This window comes from Loxodonta africana, chromosome 10, assembly GCF_030014295.1.
Source record: "Loxodonta africana isolate mLoxAfr1 chromosome 10, mLoxAfr1.hap2, whole genome shotgun sequence".
NCBI classification, from domain to species: Eukaryota; Metazoa; Chordata; class Mammalia; order Proboscidea; family Elephantidae; genus Loxodonta; species Loxodonta africana.
The window spans coordinates 31,052,878-31,070,380 of NC_087351.1; the positions used below are offsets into that span (position 1 = coordinate 31,052,878).

The window sequence follows — 17,503 nt, forward strand, 5'->3', positions numbered from 1 at the left end:
AGCACCCTCCCTGCTGTTATCTTCCTAATTCATTTTTCTGAAAGACTCAGTTCATTCTTCCTTATCAAGGGTCATTAACCACAGAAATAGACAATTGATAATAATGCATTATGCGGAGGTGGGAGGACCATTTTTTAGAAAACAATTTTTGCCGAACTGCCCTGAAGAATTTTTTCCAAATGCTGAGGAACTCGTGCAGAGGCCAGTTTTTATAATCTCAAAGAAATCTTGTCAGTGGGGACCAATGTCCAATCAATCTTTTTTCTGTAAAACTTATTTGGAGAAACCATAATGCATTTTGATCCTCACATGCTGGTTATATGGCTTTTTCCTAACTGCCCAAATGATAGTGGCCAACACTGTGTACCAGAACAGAAACCCCGCACTCACGCACCTCACCCTCAGGCTCTAGGAAAGACCAGCCACCTTGCTCGAAGAAGCCCTCAGGGTCATCAACAATGGTCTTCATGATTTTAGTCCAGTTGAGGGACTGTACGCCTTCTGTGTACTTTAGGTCACAGGAACTGAGAGAAATGACACCACAAAGTCAAAACCAAGCATCGATGTTTTCTTAAAGTGTTCAATGTCATCTTGCATCCCTGAAAAGCAGATAACCTTTCCCTAAGTATATGGTAGCAGGTATTCTTTGCACTGTGCCATTAGAGTATCCTCAAATGACTAATATTTCTCTTCCAGAGCACTAGCCCTCATGACAGAAGAGCATTCCAGCTGAAGCAAAGGTATTCTCTCAACCAACTCCGAGCTCGTGCTTCCCCCTACTTCCACTTCCTTCCTTAAGTACCAATTTCCCTTTTCTTCACTAGCCTTCCCTCCTACTCAGCCATGTTTTTCCCTCTCTCACTGATTCCACTTTTTTAGTAAGCAGTCTCAACTCGTGACCACTTCTGCCATTTTTCTCCCAGCTCTGATCATTCATACTACCGAAACTAAGGAAGAGGGACAACTGTCACTGGACCTAGCTCTCCCTCTTCAACCTTCCACTGCTTTCCTATGTTTTCTTTATTTGAGCCAAGGTCTATCTGAAAGTAGAGACTAAATTTATTTTTAGCACCTGAAGTGCCCTGTATTTAGAAGGTACTCAAACGATTTTCATCTGACTTTCTGCTACCCACTTCTATTGAGAGCTGAATCAATTACAGTAGGTGGGTAAGAGAAAAGAACAAAGAAAATGACAATAGTAAGGGTAACAATAATAAAATTTCAGCATAAAATCTGCCTGAAAACCAACTGCATAATTCTACATACCAAACCAAACCCGTTATCAAGTCAATTCCAACTCATAGCAACCCTACAGGACAGAGTAGAACTGCCCAATAGAGTTTCCAAGGGGTGGCTGGTACATTCGAACTGCCAACCTTTGGTTAGCAGTTGTAGCTCTTAAGCATTGTGCCACCAGGGCTCCACAATCCCATAAAAATAAAAAAACCCGTGGCCATCGACTCGATTCTGACTCATAGCAACCCTACAGGGCAGAGCACAACTGCCTCATAGTTTCCAAGGAGCATCTGGTGGATTCTAACTGCCAACCTTTTGGTTCACAGCTGTAGCACTTAACTACTACGCCCCCGGGATTTCCATAATCCCATTTACCCACTATCATACATACGGAAACTTCTGCCTCCAGCCATGATGGAGTAACAAGGACTAGAGTTACCCTTCCACCTTGAACAACTAGAAAAACCAGGCAAAATACGCAACGACAGTTTTCACACACTGGCTAAAAGGCAGCACAAGACTATAATCCTTGAGAGAAGGGAAATAAGGTCTTATTTTATAGTTGCCCCAGTTTTCCGTCTGGAGGCAGTTCTCAGGCTGCTGTGCAGGAGGGGGAACCAACCAGAACCTGGTGGTCACTCAGAGGTAAGAAAGAAAGGTTCAGGGTGGCTGAGATAGCCAGAACATGTGAGGCAGAGTCCTGGAGAAGAGTTACAGAAGGAGGAAGCCCTGGAGATTTCCCGAGGGGTCCCTTCATGTCTTTTGCTGAGGGTTGATCTACATCCACATGAGAAGAAACTACTGGCAAACCAACACGGGAGAGCCGTAGGCCAGACAATCCCCAGATCTCACACAGAACAGGAAATCACCCCTGTTCCCACCAGGTAGAATGGGAAGACCTCACAATACATGGGGCATCAGGCAGAGTCCTCAGAGAGTACTGCCTCAGCAGTCAGGCCAGAGTAGCCCTAAACTAAAGGCTGTTCTAAATCTGCACTAACAAAGCTTGAAAGATCAAATGGAATCCAAGTAACTTAACTGTATGCTACAATAAAACCCCAAAATTAAATAATATAAGAAAATTCAGACCCAACAATGTGGAGTCGCAATGTCTGGCAATCAATCACAAATTACCAGGCTTACAAAGAAGCAGGAAAAACATCAATTAATAGAAACAGATGTCTACTAATTGGTAAATGGATAAACAAAATGTGGTGTGTGGTACAGTCACACAATGGAATACTATTGTTGTCAGGTGCCACCGAGAGTTAATTTCCGACTCACAGAGACCTATGTGACAGAGGAGAACTGCCCCATAGGGTTCTCTCGGCTGCAATCTTTACAGAAGCAGACTGCCAGTCTTTCTCCTGCATAGTTGCTGGGTGGGTTCGAATTGCCAACCTTTCGGTTAGCAGCTGAGCACTGAACACTTGTGCCACCAGGGCTCCTTAAGGAAATACTACTCAGTAATAAAACGGAATATAGTACTGAAACACACAACTTGTGTAAATTTCAGAAACATTATACTAAGTGAAAGAAGAAAGATTACATTCTGATTATTTCTGGAAAATTTCAGAAGAAGCAAAATGTACAGTGACAGAAACCAAGTGAGGGGAGAAGCCTAACTTTAAAGGGGCACAAAGGAACTTTTTGGAATGACGAAAATGTTCTATATCCTGATTGTGCTGCTGGATACAAGACTGTACACATTTGTTAAAACTAATCAAATCATATATTTAAATTGGTGAACTTTATTACATGTAAATTGTACCTTGATAATGCTGATTTTAAAAAGCCATATACCTTTATACATGTATTTCATAGGAAAATCCTTATGGAGACCATAAATCTCAATTTTTCTCACAGTTTATTTCTTAACTCTCAATCAATTTCTCAAGAGATTTATAGCACCTCCCAGTTTCCAGTTACTGGAACGGGGGGGCTAGGCAACTGTACTTATGGCTATCCAAACCTCACATTTTCTCTAGAGGGTGACATTCCCTGTTTACTGGGGTTCTGGCACTTCTAGGAGAAATTCTTCTAGATGAAGTGTGAGCAATGGATGTCAAAGCCTAAGAAACGTTAAGATATTCTATACCTACTTTCAGATCTTTACACATATATCAAGTAGAGTCAGAAAAAGGTTAAATTTTGATTTTTATTGTGTAGTATTGCTGGGTACTCAGAAAAAGTCAACAACCACATATCTAATAGATACCTGAAATTTCAAGTCCTGGTCTACAGCTCAACCTGAGGGCAATCTTACCTTAGGCACACCAAGAGATTCTATGTACAACACATTCACACTTGGAGGAAGGCAGCAGAGACAAGTTCTGTAATAACAGGGTTCCTGGGGGTGAATGGAAGACTGCTGGCAGGCTTACTTACTTTAACCATTCCTTGATGGGGTCAAGGGAGGCTACAGGAATAGCATTGATCATTGTCACTTTCTTGCTGTAGTCCTTGTAGACTATTACCATATCAAAGTTCTTCAGGTGAAACTGGACCCTCTCAAAGTGGATCAGCTCCACTTCATCCAATGTCACCACAAAAGGTGGCTGTCAGGGAGGAACTAGATCATTATCATATAAATATTTCCCCCACAGCACTAGCATTTTCAAGTACTTTCAGGAAAAAAATCACTACACAGGACAACAGAACTATTTTTTTGGAAAGACTGCAGCCAGTAGAACATAATAAAAAACTCCAATGAAAAGACCTACAAAAAACCAAATTCTTCCCTCAAGGAGAACAAATCTAAGGCATCTATGAGAAGAAATTATTAAAAGAAAACCTACTTAAAGAAATTATTTTGGGACTCATCTGTTCAATGAGTTTTAATTTTAAGACAAGTAAATATCAAAAATGAAAACCAGGAAAAATGATTAGGATCTTATTTTCAGAACATCTACCTTCCTGCTTTCTTTTCTCTAACAATTTTCTTATCAAAAGGAGAAAAGAAATACTCACCCATTCTGTAGCATTTACCAGCGCACTACTAGTCGGCTGAAGGAGGCAGGTGCTCCTATAGGGAGCACCATTAAATCTGAAAGAGAGTGAGATTAGGAACTCACATAAGGCTGGGTTTATCACCAGAGAAAGCGCCACAAGAGATACAATCCGTTCTCTTCCCCACGCCAAACATGCCTCCAGCACACTCATTTCCAGAGAAAGCCTCTCAGTTTTAGCCACTCACCTAACCCTTATAAATTTTCAAGAGGGCGTGAACATCTCAAAGGAAAAAGGCTAAATAAACATTAAAGGAAGAATAACTGGTTTTTCTAAAAGGCAGACTGATCGAACTTCAAGTCAAAAAGATGAGATATGTTACCCCAAGTCCCTAAAAGGCACTTCAAATTCCAATTCCTCCTTAGTTAGAGCCTCTACTTTCTCAATGAAGTTTTTAAAGGCTGTTTTCAGTTTGTGCCTCATTTCTCGTTCCATCTGTTGAAGAAAACAAAACAAAACAAAATAACTATTTGCCATCTCTTTACTTTTTAACAGTACTTCCCCTAAAAAAGCCTGAACTGTTTTGTAGTCTTCAATGCTTATAACCATGACACTAATATGCAATGTATCACAGGCCACAATAACATCAACTGGAGAGCTGAGCCTGAACCTAAGTCTAAGCCATAAGCCACTGCACGATGCCACCTCAGTGGATACTTGAGTTGTTCTGCACAGAAAGGTTCAGGGCTTGTTTACAAAACATAACACTTCCTCACCTCAGATTCAGACCTCACCCCACCTAATTGCCCTGTAAATAAAAATACTGAATTTCACTGGCCTGCTCAGCATAGAGGTCGTCACGGTCATGCATATGCTGATGTTTCCCCAGGTCTGTGGTGATCTCGCCCACTTCTGTGTAGAACTGCACATCTGTGTGCCGCTTCTTCCCAAACATGATGGCGTTCTGAGGGCATAACGCAGAAGGAAGAAGGAAGAAGTCAGAGGACTGAAGCTACAAAGACGCAAAATCCAAGAAACAAACACGAAAATACCTATGTTGGAATTGGCTGTGATCCAAGTCTGGGCCTCCCACGGCATGTAGGTAAAAATAATTAATCAGATGGTTTATCAGTATGGTGAAAGTTTTAAAAAGTACCCCTATTTCTTAGAATGGACTTTGAGTATTATGCTGGTAACAAATTGTGTCTCAAGGAACAATTTTCTATTTCATAAACAGGAATCCAGAGAAGAGTTTGTATATTTTGGTGGTCAGTATGTGTCACACCAAAGGAACAAACATAAGCAGGAACGGACAGGGCATCAACAAAATAAAGGCACCAGTTGTCCAAAGCAAAGACCCATAGATGCCAAGCTGACAGGACACGTTAAATGTTCTCTTATGACATCTTTTCATTTGTTCATTTACAATTACAGTATCTATTATGAAACAAGCGTCCAATCTGAAGTATGAGCCATTTAAAGCTAAACTAGTGAAAGTCAATTTTTCGCTGTGGAGATGAACAGAATTTTATATTGACTGCTGAAATAACTAAGTTCACTGACTCACTTTCTTTGTTGTAGAACATGTGGAATATTCTCTCTGCAGAAAATGTGGTATTTAGTAAAAATCTTAGTACCCCACATACACTAAAAATTTTATAATCCAGTTCATCTCACTCTGCTAAAATGGCACCTGCCACTTTGTATCCAATTGCTAATATTATAGTCGCATTTAAAAAGAAGTTACATCATGGATAGCTAAGACACAAATAAGACACACACTAAGACTAAGACACACACACACGTCTAAGTCACATACCCTGTTCAAATGCATGAGTAAGCAGAGGAGGGGGCACCACAAATTATCAGTGCTTAAGGCCCCAAACCAAAAAACCAAACCCGTTGCTGCTGAGCTAATTCCGACTCATAGTGACCCTACGGGACAGGGCAGAACCACCCCATAGTTTCCAAGGAGTGCCTGGAGGATGTGAACTGCCGAACTTTGGGCTAGCAGCCATAGCTCTTAACCACTATGCCACCAGGGCTTCCAAAGGCCCTACATGCCTTTAGCCCTGCCTATAAGCACCACCTACATGCTAGGCACTGTGGACTTCATAAATACTATTTATTCAATTCTTATAATCTTATAGGACACGTAATCTTCTTCATCACTGTTTTACAGAAAAGAGGCTAACGAAGTTCAGTTTGTGCCCAGGATCACACAGCTAGTCAGCAGAAAGGTATACCTTAAGGTGAAAGTGCAAGACAATAATCATTTCTCCATCACAGGGCTGGAACAAAGCATGCTTGATGTTATTGTACAGAATATCCACCTTGTCTCCTCGAACAGATGTGAAGCGAAATCCTGGAAGAAGAGAAATGAAGCCAAGTGTCTAGCAGCATCATTAGGTCAGGCAAAGAGCACTGCATTCTTCCCAGCTGATGTGAACAGGGTGAGAGGAAAAGACAAAACCTGCATAGAGCTTCCTTTCCTTTTGGCCACAGAACAAAGTGAGGAAGGTCCCCACAGCATTTTCCTGCCCTGCTATGTTATCTGATTTTTTATTCACGCAAATGTGGCCATGATGAAACTCAGGCACATGAGAAATCATCCATACCATTGACATGGGCCTCCAGCGAGCCTTGCATTCTCTTCTGGGCAATGTTTGGGCGAATGTACAGATCTTTTAGTTTGGGATTACTCCGGTTGAGGTTGATCACCAGTGAGTCTTGTTTCACAATGCCCTGAGGGGAAATACCGTTATCGTGACTCCTCATGTAGCCTTTACATGTCCCCCCAAAACCACACACGTCCTTTCACACAAAGGCTCACCTCCTTCTCTTTTTCCTCTGCTTCCCGAGTCTTATAACGTTTCTGTACTTCTTTTATAATTCGAAAAGCATTCTGAAGGTTCAAGGCTGGCACTGTCTGTTCTCCAGGTGCCTTCATATTTGAAGCTCTGTATGTACTATAAAAAGAGGAGACGTTATAGAATTTTCCTCACCAGGCCAGGGAACTAGCACCTGTTCTTGTATTTCAAAATAGCTTACTCCCTCTTAAGAGAAAAAGGTTATCACTAAGTTGTGAGAGAATGCCTAGAAAGCAAAAAAAATTTCCCTTTCTCCTTTCTTAAATGGAGACTATTTTAAATGGCTAATCCATTAAAATCTTGTCCAACATCCCCAAGTAATCCCATTCAACACCATGAAGGAAACAGGATCCAATGTAGCAAACATTCTGAGGATTCTATGACAAAATACGTGTAGTAGGTATAAAAAATTTTCATGAGGTTTCGCAATTAGGTTCCATTGCTCAATATAGTTCACAGCCAACAAGGTGATCCTAAAAAAGTGCCACTGAGGGAAGCTTTGCCTGTTCACTAGATGGGGAGGATACAGTATGGAGAACACATGCTTCTGAGGGCGCCCCTGTGGCCAGCAGGGATTCAGGCATGGTTGTTTTCCTGGGGACTCACATTTCCTTGACGAAAGTGGCTTCTGGGTTAGGAAAGATGTTGCCCTCATTCCTGCCCAGAGCACTGCCTGGACAATAGAAGTTGATACGCAAGTAAGTATAGTCTCCTTCCACGGACATACTTATATTCTGTTAAAAAAAAAAAAAAGAAAAAGTATAAAAAAATGCTTCAGCAGTCAAACAAGTTTCTTCCCTAGATAAAGATTTGTCGTTAGTGATGTTAAAAGTTAGGAGTTTTTTTTTTTTTTTTTAATTGTGCGTTAAACTTTACAGAGCAAATTAGTTTCTCATCAAACAGCTAATAACACAAATTGTTCTGTGACGTTGGTTGCCGACTAGGACGTGCCAACAATCTCCCAATCTCTACCGTGGGTTCCCTGTTTCCATTTGTTTAGTTCTCCTGACCCTTCCTGACTTCTCTTCTTTGCTTCTGGGCTGGCGTGCTCCTTAGTCTTCTATACATGACAACTATGAAGCATGTTCTGTGAACTATGAAGCAGGTCTATAGGTCCAACAATGTGTTATTCTTGGCCCCCTACAGATGCGTCTCATCTTTGGCTAAAGGGTGAACTTCAGGAGTGACTTCAGTACTGAGTTAAAAGGGTGTCCGGGGGTTGGGGGAGACGCACTCTCAGGGTTTCTCCAGACTGTCAGACTAGTAAACCTGGTCTTTTTTGTGTGTGTGTGAATTAGAATTTTGTTCTGTATTTTTCTCCAGCTCTGTGTGGGACCTTCTACTGTAATCTCTGTCAGAGCAGTCAGTGGTGGTAGCTGGGTACCATCTAGTTGTTCTGGGCTCAGTCTGGTGGAGGTTCTGGTAGTTGCGGTCCATTAGTCCTCTGACTAATCTTTCCCATGAGTCTGGTTTTCTTCATTCTCCTTTGTCCCAGTGGGGATGAGACCAGTAGATGTATTTTAGGTGGCCGCCCACAGGCTTTTAAGTCCCCAGATGCTACTTACCAGTTGGATGCAGAACATTTTCTTTATAAACTATGTTATGCCAATTGAGCTGGATATCCCCAGAGACCATGGTCCCCAGCCCTCAGCCCAGTAACTCGATCCCTCAGGGTGTCCAGATGTATCTGTGAAGCTTTAATGACTTTGCCCTGGTCAAGATGTGCTGACTTCCCCTATACTGTGTACTGTGTCTTACCCTTCACCAAAGTTACCACTTACCTACTATCTAGTTAAGTGTTTCTCCCTCCTCACCCATCCCCTCCTTGGTAACCATCAAAGATTCTTTCTGTGTGGCAACATTTTCATGTGTTTTTATAACAGTAGTCTTATACAGTATTTCTCCTTTTGTGATTGACTTATTTCACTCAGCATAATGCCCTCCAGATTCATCCATGTCGTGAGATGTTTTGCGGAATCATCATTTTTGTTAGATGTACCATAGTCTGTTCATGCATTCATTTGTTGATGGATACTTACACTGTTTCCATCTTTTTGCTATTGTGAAAAGTCAATTCCTCACAAGAGTCTAGCATGTAAAAACTTAATGTAAATCTAACAAACTATACTTTAACTCATTGTGTCCTATGACTGTTCCTCAAAAGAATGACTGAGTTCTCCAAGTACCTTGTGCTAAGTATACAGCTACAGCTTAAATAATGCTTAAAGTTCAAGGAAAGACAAGCAAATAATGCTTCTAGACTAGAATATTTAGCTTTCTAGGAAATGAGAACTGGAAGGGAGAATAATGGTAGGAGATAAGGGTGAGAGAGAGAAGGCAGTAAAATGAGAAGGGCAGAATCAGAAGGGGCAGAATGTGGGAGAGATGTAGGGCTTTGAACCCCTTTAAACTGGCTCAGGCATAGTCTATAAAGCAAAATAGGGATGGACCTGAAGTTCCATAATTTGGCAGATTCTACACAGTACCCAGAATGGTAAAAATTATAAGTTGAAGCCCTGGAACGGGAGACCTGGAAGAGGTGTAATGAGTTCTTTCAGGAGGCTGATGTGTGAGACTGGATTACTGGCAGGCCTATAGGAGAGTGACACACAGTCAGAGTGGCCTGGTTGGCCACCATCTTTGAGTGGGGCACTGCCATCTTTTGAGTGGAGCAGCACTGTACTCAAAATTCTACAGCAAGGGATTTGGATGCTTTGCGATGCATACGCTGCCCTTGTTCTCTAAGAGGGAGATTAAGTTTCTATGACCCGTAATTTTTCCCGTTCTGGTTCTTTCCAGTTCACCATAACTGAAAACATTTGGGTCTGTGCCACTGATGCTTCCTAAGCCATGACTGAACTGGACAGAACTGGCTAGAAGCCCTGAAGAGAAGATTCAGGCAAAACGATTATCTGTGGGGAAGCACAATTAATAGTTTATGGAATAGTTTGATAAGACCTGATTGAATGAATGTACCTTGATTGTAGCAATGTGAAAAGGTGTTGCAATGCCAAATACAGGCATTATTACAGTCTCATATTTCTTATCAATATAGATCTTCATTTCCCGGATATGTGGTTCCTTAGGCATCAGTGATGGGTTTTTATAGGATACATTAGATTTGCGAGCTCTGGAGTGGGAATAAGAAGAAAAGAATAAAAAACAAACAAAGCAACAACAAAAAAACGCCACTGAGAAACATCAGCAATCGCCCATAATCCAAAGGCAATTTCATTGCTCAGTGCAAACAAACTCTCACTTCTGGATTTGCTGCTCTCCCTTCTGTTCAGTCAATCGCCTTTTCGCTTCCTCATTGAGCTGAGCAGCCAGTTCTTTTTGATGTGCTCTTCGCTTCTCTTCAGCAGTCATCTCATTCTAGTGAAGGGAAAACCAAAGTTATCAGAACGTGTGAATCGTATGACAGACTTGAGATCAATGTAATATATAACAGTGAACTTACTCGTGTTCTTTCTGTAAGTAATGCTGCCCGAGAACCTCTTCCCAAAAGGTCCTCAGCCTCATCTTTCTCCTCCTCCTCTTCTTCCTCATCCTCATTCTATGGGAAAAAGTTGTAATCAGAAAAGCAAGTTTAAATTTTTTAGCCAACATTATTTAACCTCTTCACTGTATCTAACTTCCTACATCATTTGTCTTTTTCCTAGGCTCTCTCACCTTTAGAAAAATTCCCACATTCTTCACTTTCTTCTTCACAGAAGTGAGAACAGTGGCTGGGCCATCCTAGAATAAAGGGAGAAGTCATACAACTGTAAGAACTTTGGAATAAAAGCACTTTCACACTTTCTAGCCTGGTATATAGCTGGACAATGTTTTGAACCTTCTGGACACTAAAATCTTTCACAATAAACAAACACAGTTTTTATCTTCTCAGTCTCATTGGAACCTGGTGGTGTAGTGGTTAAGAGCTTGGCTGCTAACTGAAAGGTCGGCAGTTTGAATCTACCAGCTGCTCCTTGGAAGCCCTATGGGGCTGTTCTACTCTGTCCTTTAGGATCACTGTGACTCGAAATCAACTCAACAGCAATGGGTTTGGTTTTAATCTGTACAATGGTGAGAATAAGAATATCTACTTCATAGAGTTGTAATAAGGATTCAATAATTCATCAAAATGTTTAGATTATAATAAAAACACTGAAATGTTTCTGATTACTAGTTATTATTAAAAATTAGTTCATGCTAAGTGAAAGAAACCAGTTACAAAAACCACATATTGTATGATTTCATTTATACGAAGTTTCCAGAATAGGCAAATCCAGAAAGTAGGCTAGTGGCTGTCTAGGGCTGGGGGATCTGAGGAAAAAATGGGGAGTGACTGTGAATGGGTATGAGGTGTCTTTCTGGAGTGATGAAAATGTTCTAAAAATAAGACTGGTGATGTCACACAACCCTGTGAATATACTGAAAATCAATGAGTTGTACAATTTAAATGGGTGAACTGTATGATATGTGAATTACATTTCAATAAAGCTGTTATAAAAAAAAGAAACCAGCTCCATTATTAAAATCATTATCAAGGTTCAAGCCATAACATGATATACAGCTTGGTTCAAATCTTCCCTGTACCTGGACTAATGATCTCTATTTGGTCCGTCTGTTACGTGGATCTCTACCCTTAACTAACATGTAACAAAGACAAGAAAAAAACCAAAGTCTAAAATGTGCCTCAAAAGTCAGCTCATGAACACTCATAGGTTTAAGAGTCAGTATGCACCTCATCCACAAGTACTGTGTCACCAATGAACAGGGCATAGGTTTTCTCTTCTGGTTTCTTCCCATCCTTGTTGGTCAGGTCTGAGAATCCCAAATTGATGCTGAAAACCATCCCTAAAACAGCAAAACATGGATCAGCTTGTGGCTGTGAAAGGATGGATAAGATGCAAGATTTTACACCAAGAAGGAGATGAAGCTAAGGAAAATAAAAAAAAAAAAAGAAAAAAAAAAATTCCCATTGTACACACACACTCACCTTTCTTCAATTTATACTGATTTTTACTATTGATTACTAGAGAGCCTTCACGGAATTCAATTCCCATCCCAAACCTGAAAAGGAATAAAGAGAAACTTCAGCAATAGGCTAAAAGATCTCTAACACGGGTCAAGTATAATGTATTCTGTCAGTTTTCAAGATGAGGCAGGCAAAAATACATTGAAGTGATTTATCCTTGCTGATAATTCAGGTAAGAAATAGGGCTCAAGGACAGCCTTTAGGCTCTTTATGTGTTGTATAATCCTATGTTGAAAAATAATTTCATTACCTTTCCTAACATTTACTTTATCAAGCCCTCTTTGTTTCAGCTACTTATCCACACTTAAATTTTAATCTTCTACCATGAAATCATGTTAGGAGTTTTCCTCTGAACAACTTAGCTGGCACTTAAAAAAACCAAAGTCACTGCCATTGAATTGACTCCGATTCACGGAGACCCCATGTGTGCAGAGTAGAACTGCTTCACAGGGTTTCAAGGCTGTGACTTTTCAGAAGCAGATCACCAGGCCTTTCTTATGAGGCCCTCTGGGTAAGTTCAGACTGCCAACCTTTTGGTTAGCAATAGTGTTTAAACACTGCAACAAATCTTTCTCACTTTCTCTAAAAACACTATGTGTCTGGCATACAGTAAGTCTGATAGTCTGTAAATGTTGCTTCAATCAACTGATCTGATCTAAGAATACGTCTCCTGCGCACTGCTAGTCATGTATATTGACTCAGTGTGACAATGCACATCAGAGCATCTTACCCCAGGTTTTTGGTAATTTTGTTCAGCAGCTCCGGCTTCTGCTTTTTAACCAAATCCATGACAGCATTATACACATCACATATCTTCACACCTAATGATAGACAGAAAGGGGACATTAAAGTATCCTTCAGAAGAAAAAAAAAAAATCATTTCTTAAAATCAAATTTTTTCCCACTAAAGCAGTGTTTCTCAAAGTGTGAACTAAGGAATATAGAGTCTTAGGAGTGGCAGGGCCCAGAAATTTGCATTTTTAAAAATAACTTACCCAGTCATTCTTATTTATACTACTTGAGAATCACTGACCCAAGGGGATTGTGGAATATGTTGGTCTCAGTGCAGTGAAATAATTCTTTCAGTGCTGAATAAATAATACCACATTAACCTTATTATACATTTTGAAAAACAGGGCTATTAAATGTTAACTGTTAAGGACTCTGGCCTTAGTTTTTCAAGATCTAGGCTGTGAATGGCTATTTCAAGCTAGAGTTGTCTAGATATGGTGACCGCAGAGGGAGTCCATATTATGATTTCCAATAGAATTTCTCAAGACTGACCTGGCGATATCATGGAGGAATGGTGTCTGGAAGCTCTAGGCAACATGAGTGGGCTTATAAAGCAGTTTTAAGGTGGCAAACTAAAAGTCCCATTTAGTCAGTTGGGTGTGCAGAATCTCAACGTAAAAGAGAATTTAGGCACTCTATTTTCCTTTAAGGTATTTACTTGCTTGCTTAGCAAAGTTGCTACCAGTTCTGTTCTCATACGAAGATTCTTGATGTCCTTGGTATTCATTAACAGTAGGATTACTATTACATGCCCTGCTGATAAAGATACAAGCTCTCAAAACTTTCTAAACTAAAGAAGAGTAACACAACGTATTTTATAAAGATTTAGACACAGAGGCCTAACACGAAAGAGAGGTTTGGTAAGCACCAGTGTAAATCACCACGACCACTCATGCCTGAAAGAAAGGATTAGGAACTAAATATTAGGATGATGCAAGGTTAGTAAAATCTAATTATATTTATAATATGACAGCCTCAGGGGTATAAACTCACATAAACACTAATGACATTTTTGTTAGATTATCTCCAAACCTCCTTTTCTAAGGCACCTCACCATGTCTTAATTCCTTTAGCAGCTCCTCTTGAAGCTGGAGCAAAAAGTTGTAATTCTCTTGAACTTCCTGAGAAGGGTCAACCATCAAGGTACGAACAAGGTTGGAGCAGTAAGATTTGAAGCGGATACCCATGGCACAAGTGATGGCCCCAAAATGCATGTGATTCTTGTCACTAGAGACCAAAGGAAAAAAACATATCATTACCAAAACTAGTGAGGTCCTTAGTATCATTGGCACACGGCATGTGTAATGATTATCTTTCCCTGCTATATCCCAAAGCTGAAGTGCAATAATGACCTAAAAGAAAATTTTAAGTAAAAAAACTGGCTTATTAAAGTTCTGGAGTAAAAACTGGGTACCAAAACTTAAGATAAAAATCCAGTGAAAAGTTGTTACATTCCAAAGAGGCAAATGATACACTGAACTGCAGTCTTAACAGTCTAATAGCACAGCAGCAAGGAGTCATTTATCCACCAGCCCACTAGGAATTGTGGGTTATAATCAGTCCCATCAGGATGACCGGGAGGAGCAGCATTCTTCACAGTATTTTAAAAAATTCAAGGGGGAATTATATTATGGTATACCTAGTATCATTTTAATGGCTTTTTTTTGTCACATCTTGCATTTTTCCAGTGTTTGTAATACTTTGGAAAAATACATTCAAATGTTAAAGTAAGAAACCAGTAACTATGTAATATAAAATATTAGTATGCATAGGAAAAAAAAACAGGAAAACATAAAAGGCAGACAACTGATTATTCTCTCTCCTACTTTTGTAAATTCTCTATACGGATCATGAATTACTTTTACAATAAGAAAAAGAAAATGACTAGACTGAGTCAAGGACAAAATAAACTCTAAAGATAGAAATGCTCTGGTTGTGGTCAGATTTGAAGTTCTCATGCTTACCTCACCACACTGAACTTGAGATTATAGTTGCCACCACTCTGGATGATAGGAGGATAACACATTTCCACAGTAGAAGGGTCTGCCCCTGCTAAGTATTTCTTCTCTTCAATGGCCTTTTCCACAGACTCAGCCAGTTTGCTGTGTCTAACTTTCTGTAAGAGCACGCAGAAATAAAACCACACTTATTAGAGGGTGACAAAGAGGGGTGTTGAGTTTTGGGGCAATATCATTGGAAGGCAACACCTATTCTGATATCAATCAGGATTACAGAAAAGCCTAACAGCATGGCTCATGGGCCAGAGAGTATTTTGGCATACATGCAAAGCAAATTTAGAGAACAGTGGTGGGATTCACAAGCATTCCAAGATTTCTCAAGTCAAATGCTGGGTAACCTCAAGAAACCATAGTAAGGGTTTAGTTATTTTGAAAGAGATACAGCACAATTACCCAACACCAAATTAGGTACCAAAGGCTTAATTTCAAAGGAAGAAAAAGTACCAAAAAAAATCATGCGGTAGGGACTTCTTTCTGCTTCATTAAAATAGTAAAAAGGCATCTCCCTCCCATTTTACCTCATCTGCATCAACAATTTCCATGACTCTTTCCTTGAAGAATTTGTTGAAGACCTCAGAAGTGATGCTGGCTGCCTTCTTCATTAGGGTGAGCTCTCCATCCTCCTTCACAGCGATGGTGTATGCCACAACTGCACTGATGTCTATCTGCAATGAAAGGGAAAAGAAAGAGTTTCTAAGATGCTAACAGAGAATTACTAAAGATATCCACTTCTTCCCATTTGAATATTGCAGCAATAGTTGGTTATTCAGCAAACTATTCATCAGTGGTTTGTGAAATATCTGTTCTCTTGAATAAACCTATGGCACAGGTCTTTGGTATTTCTTTCTGTGTGGTCTAAGAGGCCATAAGCTCACGCACCGTGTAAAATGTAAATGTCTCCCTCTGAGGTCTGTCTAAAGGCTGAAGGAAGATAGGCAGAAATGTGAGGAAAAAGGAAGAAAAAAAAATTTTTTCTGGACAAGATTTTCCCCAGGTTCCCTTGGAAGTAGCTGAACTATCTCCTGAATGCCCCAGTCCCGAATGAAAAGCAGAAGTGCCTTACTGCTCAGCCAAAGAGGATTAAAAAAAAAGAAAGAAAATAGAAACCAACACAACTGTCTTCTCAAAACAAATTCCCTACACTTTCTGTTATGGGACCCTGTCATAGTTTTGTCTTCTCAACTCCCAACTTGCTTGTTTTCAGGAGTTTTCTTACTTTGTCAAAGCCCTCTTTGTTGAGGCAGTCATTCCAGCTCTTCATGAACTCTCCAGGGAATTTGTCTTTGCTGAACACTCCAATCTTCTTTCCATTCTTGCTTTCTTTAATGGCTTCAATCATTTTGTCAAAGCTGCTCTTGTTACTTTCATTCTATTAAGTGCCAAAAGAAAAAAAAAGCAGTTTTTGAATTAGTTCAGACTTAGACATCTATGATCAACTAGTAACAAGCAGGGAGAGGAATATTCTAAATTGCAGAAAGAATACCTCCTCCCACCCCCACCCACTTTTCTAGGACAGACTGTAACATACCAAAAGTTACGCAAATTCCTTTGGACATCTCCATATACTTAAGTCAAAGTGTCATCGATGTTAACAAGACTATTGTTTTCTTAGGAACAGTCAAGAAACTCAAATACTAGGTGAACAATATTCTGAGACAAAATCCTTGGGTAAGGTAGGCAGTAGGACAAAAAATATCACATCTGATAAAAACTAGAACTGAGGTATGACTAAATTTTCTTAAGGCACTCTGATGAAAAAGAAACAAACTGTCAGTGTCCCTGAGAATAGACAGAGAGAGTTAGTGTTCACCAGAATTCCATGGTCTCTTTGTTCTGCCACAGAACTGGTAAGAGTTATTGAGCTCTCTCCTTCCCAACGATGGCGTGACAACTTTGTAATTACAACCACAGTCTGCTAAAACCTTCCCCTTGCGTTCTCTGAAATTCCTATAAGGCATTTCTGTTTATTACTTTTAAACATTCTTTCACATTTATGTCATATTCTTTGATGGTCCTGACCTTTTCTCGTATCAGCAGTGTGATGGCAGGGGCTCCGTTAGCATTCTCATTGCCCTTAGTGTTGGCAATCTGTTTTAAGAACTCCACTTTTTTCTTGCTGGCCATAAAGATGATTTTGTCATCACAGAAGACCATGATGGTATCAGTTAGTTCATAACCAAAGAGCCACGTCTGTAGGAAGAAATAGAGTAACAGTAGTATTTAACACATAAAAAATTTAACAGACTCATATTGAAATATCTATAGATAAAATTCAATATCTGGGATTTGCTTCAAAATAATTCGGGATGGGGATACCTGGGTGTGAGTTTAATGAAATGAGATTGACCAGGAGTTGATAATTTATTGGAACTGGATGATGGGTACATGGGGGGTTCATTATGTTATTCTATCTACTTTTACAGGTGTAAAATATTTAATAATAAAAACCATTAAATGATTTGGATAATTTGTGTTTATTTATATCAATGTGAACTGTATTATTAGTTAATGGGCAGAAATATATAAAACAAGAGCTAGAGTAATACCTCAGACAACTGTGCGTTCTACTTCCCCAAAGACTGCTAGTTACCTTCCAATTATTCTCTCCCTTCTCT

At 39.8% G+C, this 17,503-nt stretch overlaps 1 protein-coding gene across 1 annotated transcript in view; it reads right to left on the reverse strand.

Annotated features, from left to right (window-relative positions):
- SUPT16H (SPT16 homolog, facilitates chromatin remodeling subunit) overlaps positions 1-17,503 on the reverse strand; it is a 44,411-nt gene that overhangs the window by 4,694 nt on the left and 22,214 nt on the right. The window contains exons 3-23 of the mRNA XM_003421614.4: positions 16,908-17,078; positions 16,105-16,257; positions 15,407-15,553; positions 14,835-14,986; positions 13,925-14,097; positions 12,809-12,899; positions 12,040-12,113; positions 11,785-11,897; positions 10,728-10,793; positions 10,516-10,611; positions 10,315-10,430; positions 10,032-10,185; positions 7,662-7,789; positions 7,019-7,154; positions 6,804-6,930; positions 6,432-6,550; positions 5,024-5,149; positions 4,568-4,680; positions 4,207-4,282; positions 3,625-3,794; positions 395-524 (exon numbers count right to left, since the gene is read on the reverse strand). Coding sequence (XP_003421662.1) covers positions 395-524; positions 3,625-3,794; positions 4,207-4,282; positions 4,568-4,680; positions 5,024-5,149; positions 6,432-6,550; positions 6,804-6,930; positions 7,019-7,154; positions 7,662-7,789; positions 10,032-10,185; positions 10,315-10,430; positions 10,516-10,611; positions 10,728-10,793; positions 11,785-11,897; positions 12,040-12,113; positions 12,809-12,899; positions 13,925-14,097; positions 14,835-14,986; positions 15,407-15,553; positions 16,105-16,257; positions 16,908-17,078 — 2,631 coding nt within the window. The remainder of the gene's footprint in view (positions 1-394; positions 525-3,624; positions 3,795-4,206; positions 4,283-4,567; positions 4,681-5,023; positions 5,150-6,431; positions 6,551-6,803; positions 6,931-7,018; positions 7,155-7,661; positions 7,790-10,031; positions 10,186-10,314; positions 10,431-10,515; positions 10,612-10,727; positions 10,794-11,784; positions 11,898-12,039; positions 12,114-12,808; positions 12,900-13,924; positions 14,098-14,834; positions 14,987-15,406; positions 15,554-16,104; positions 16,258-16,907; positions 17,079-17,503) is intronic.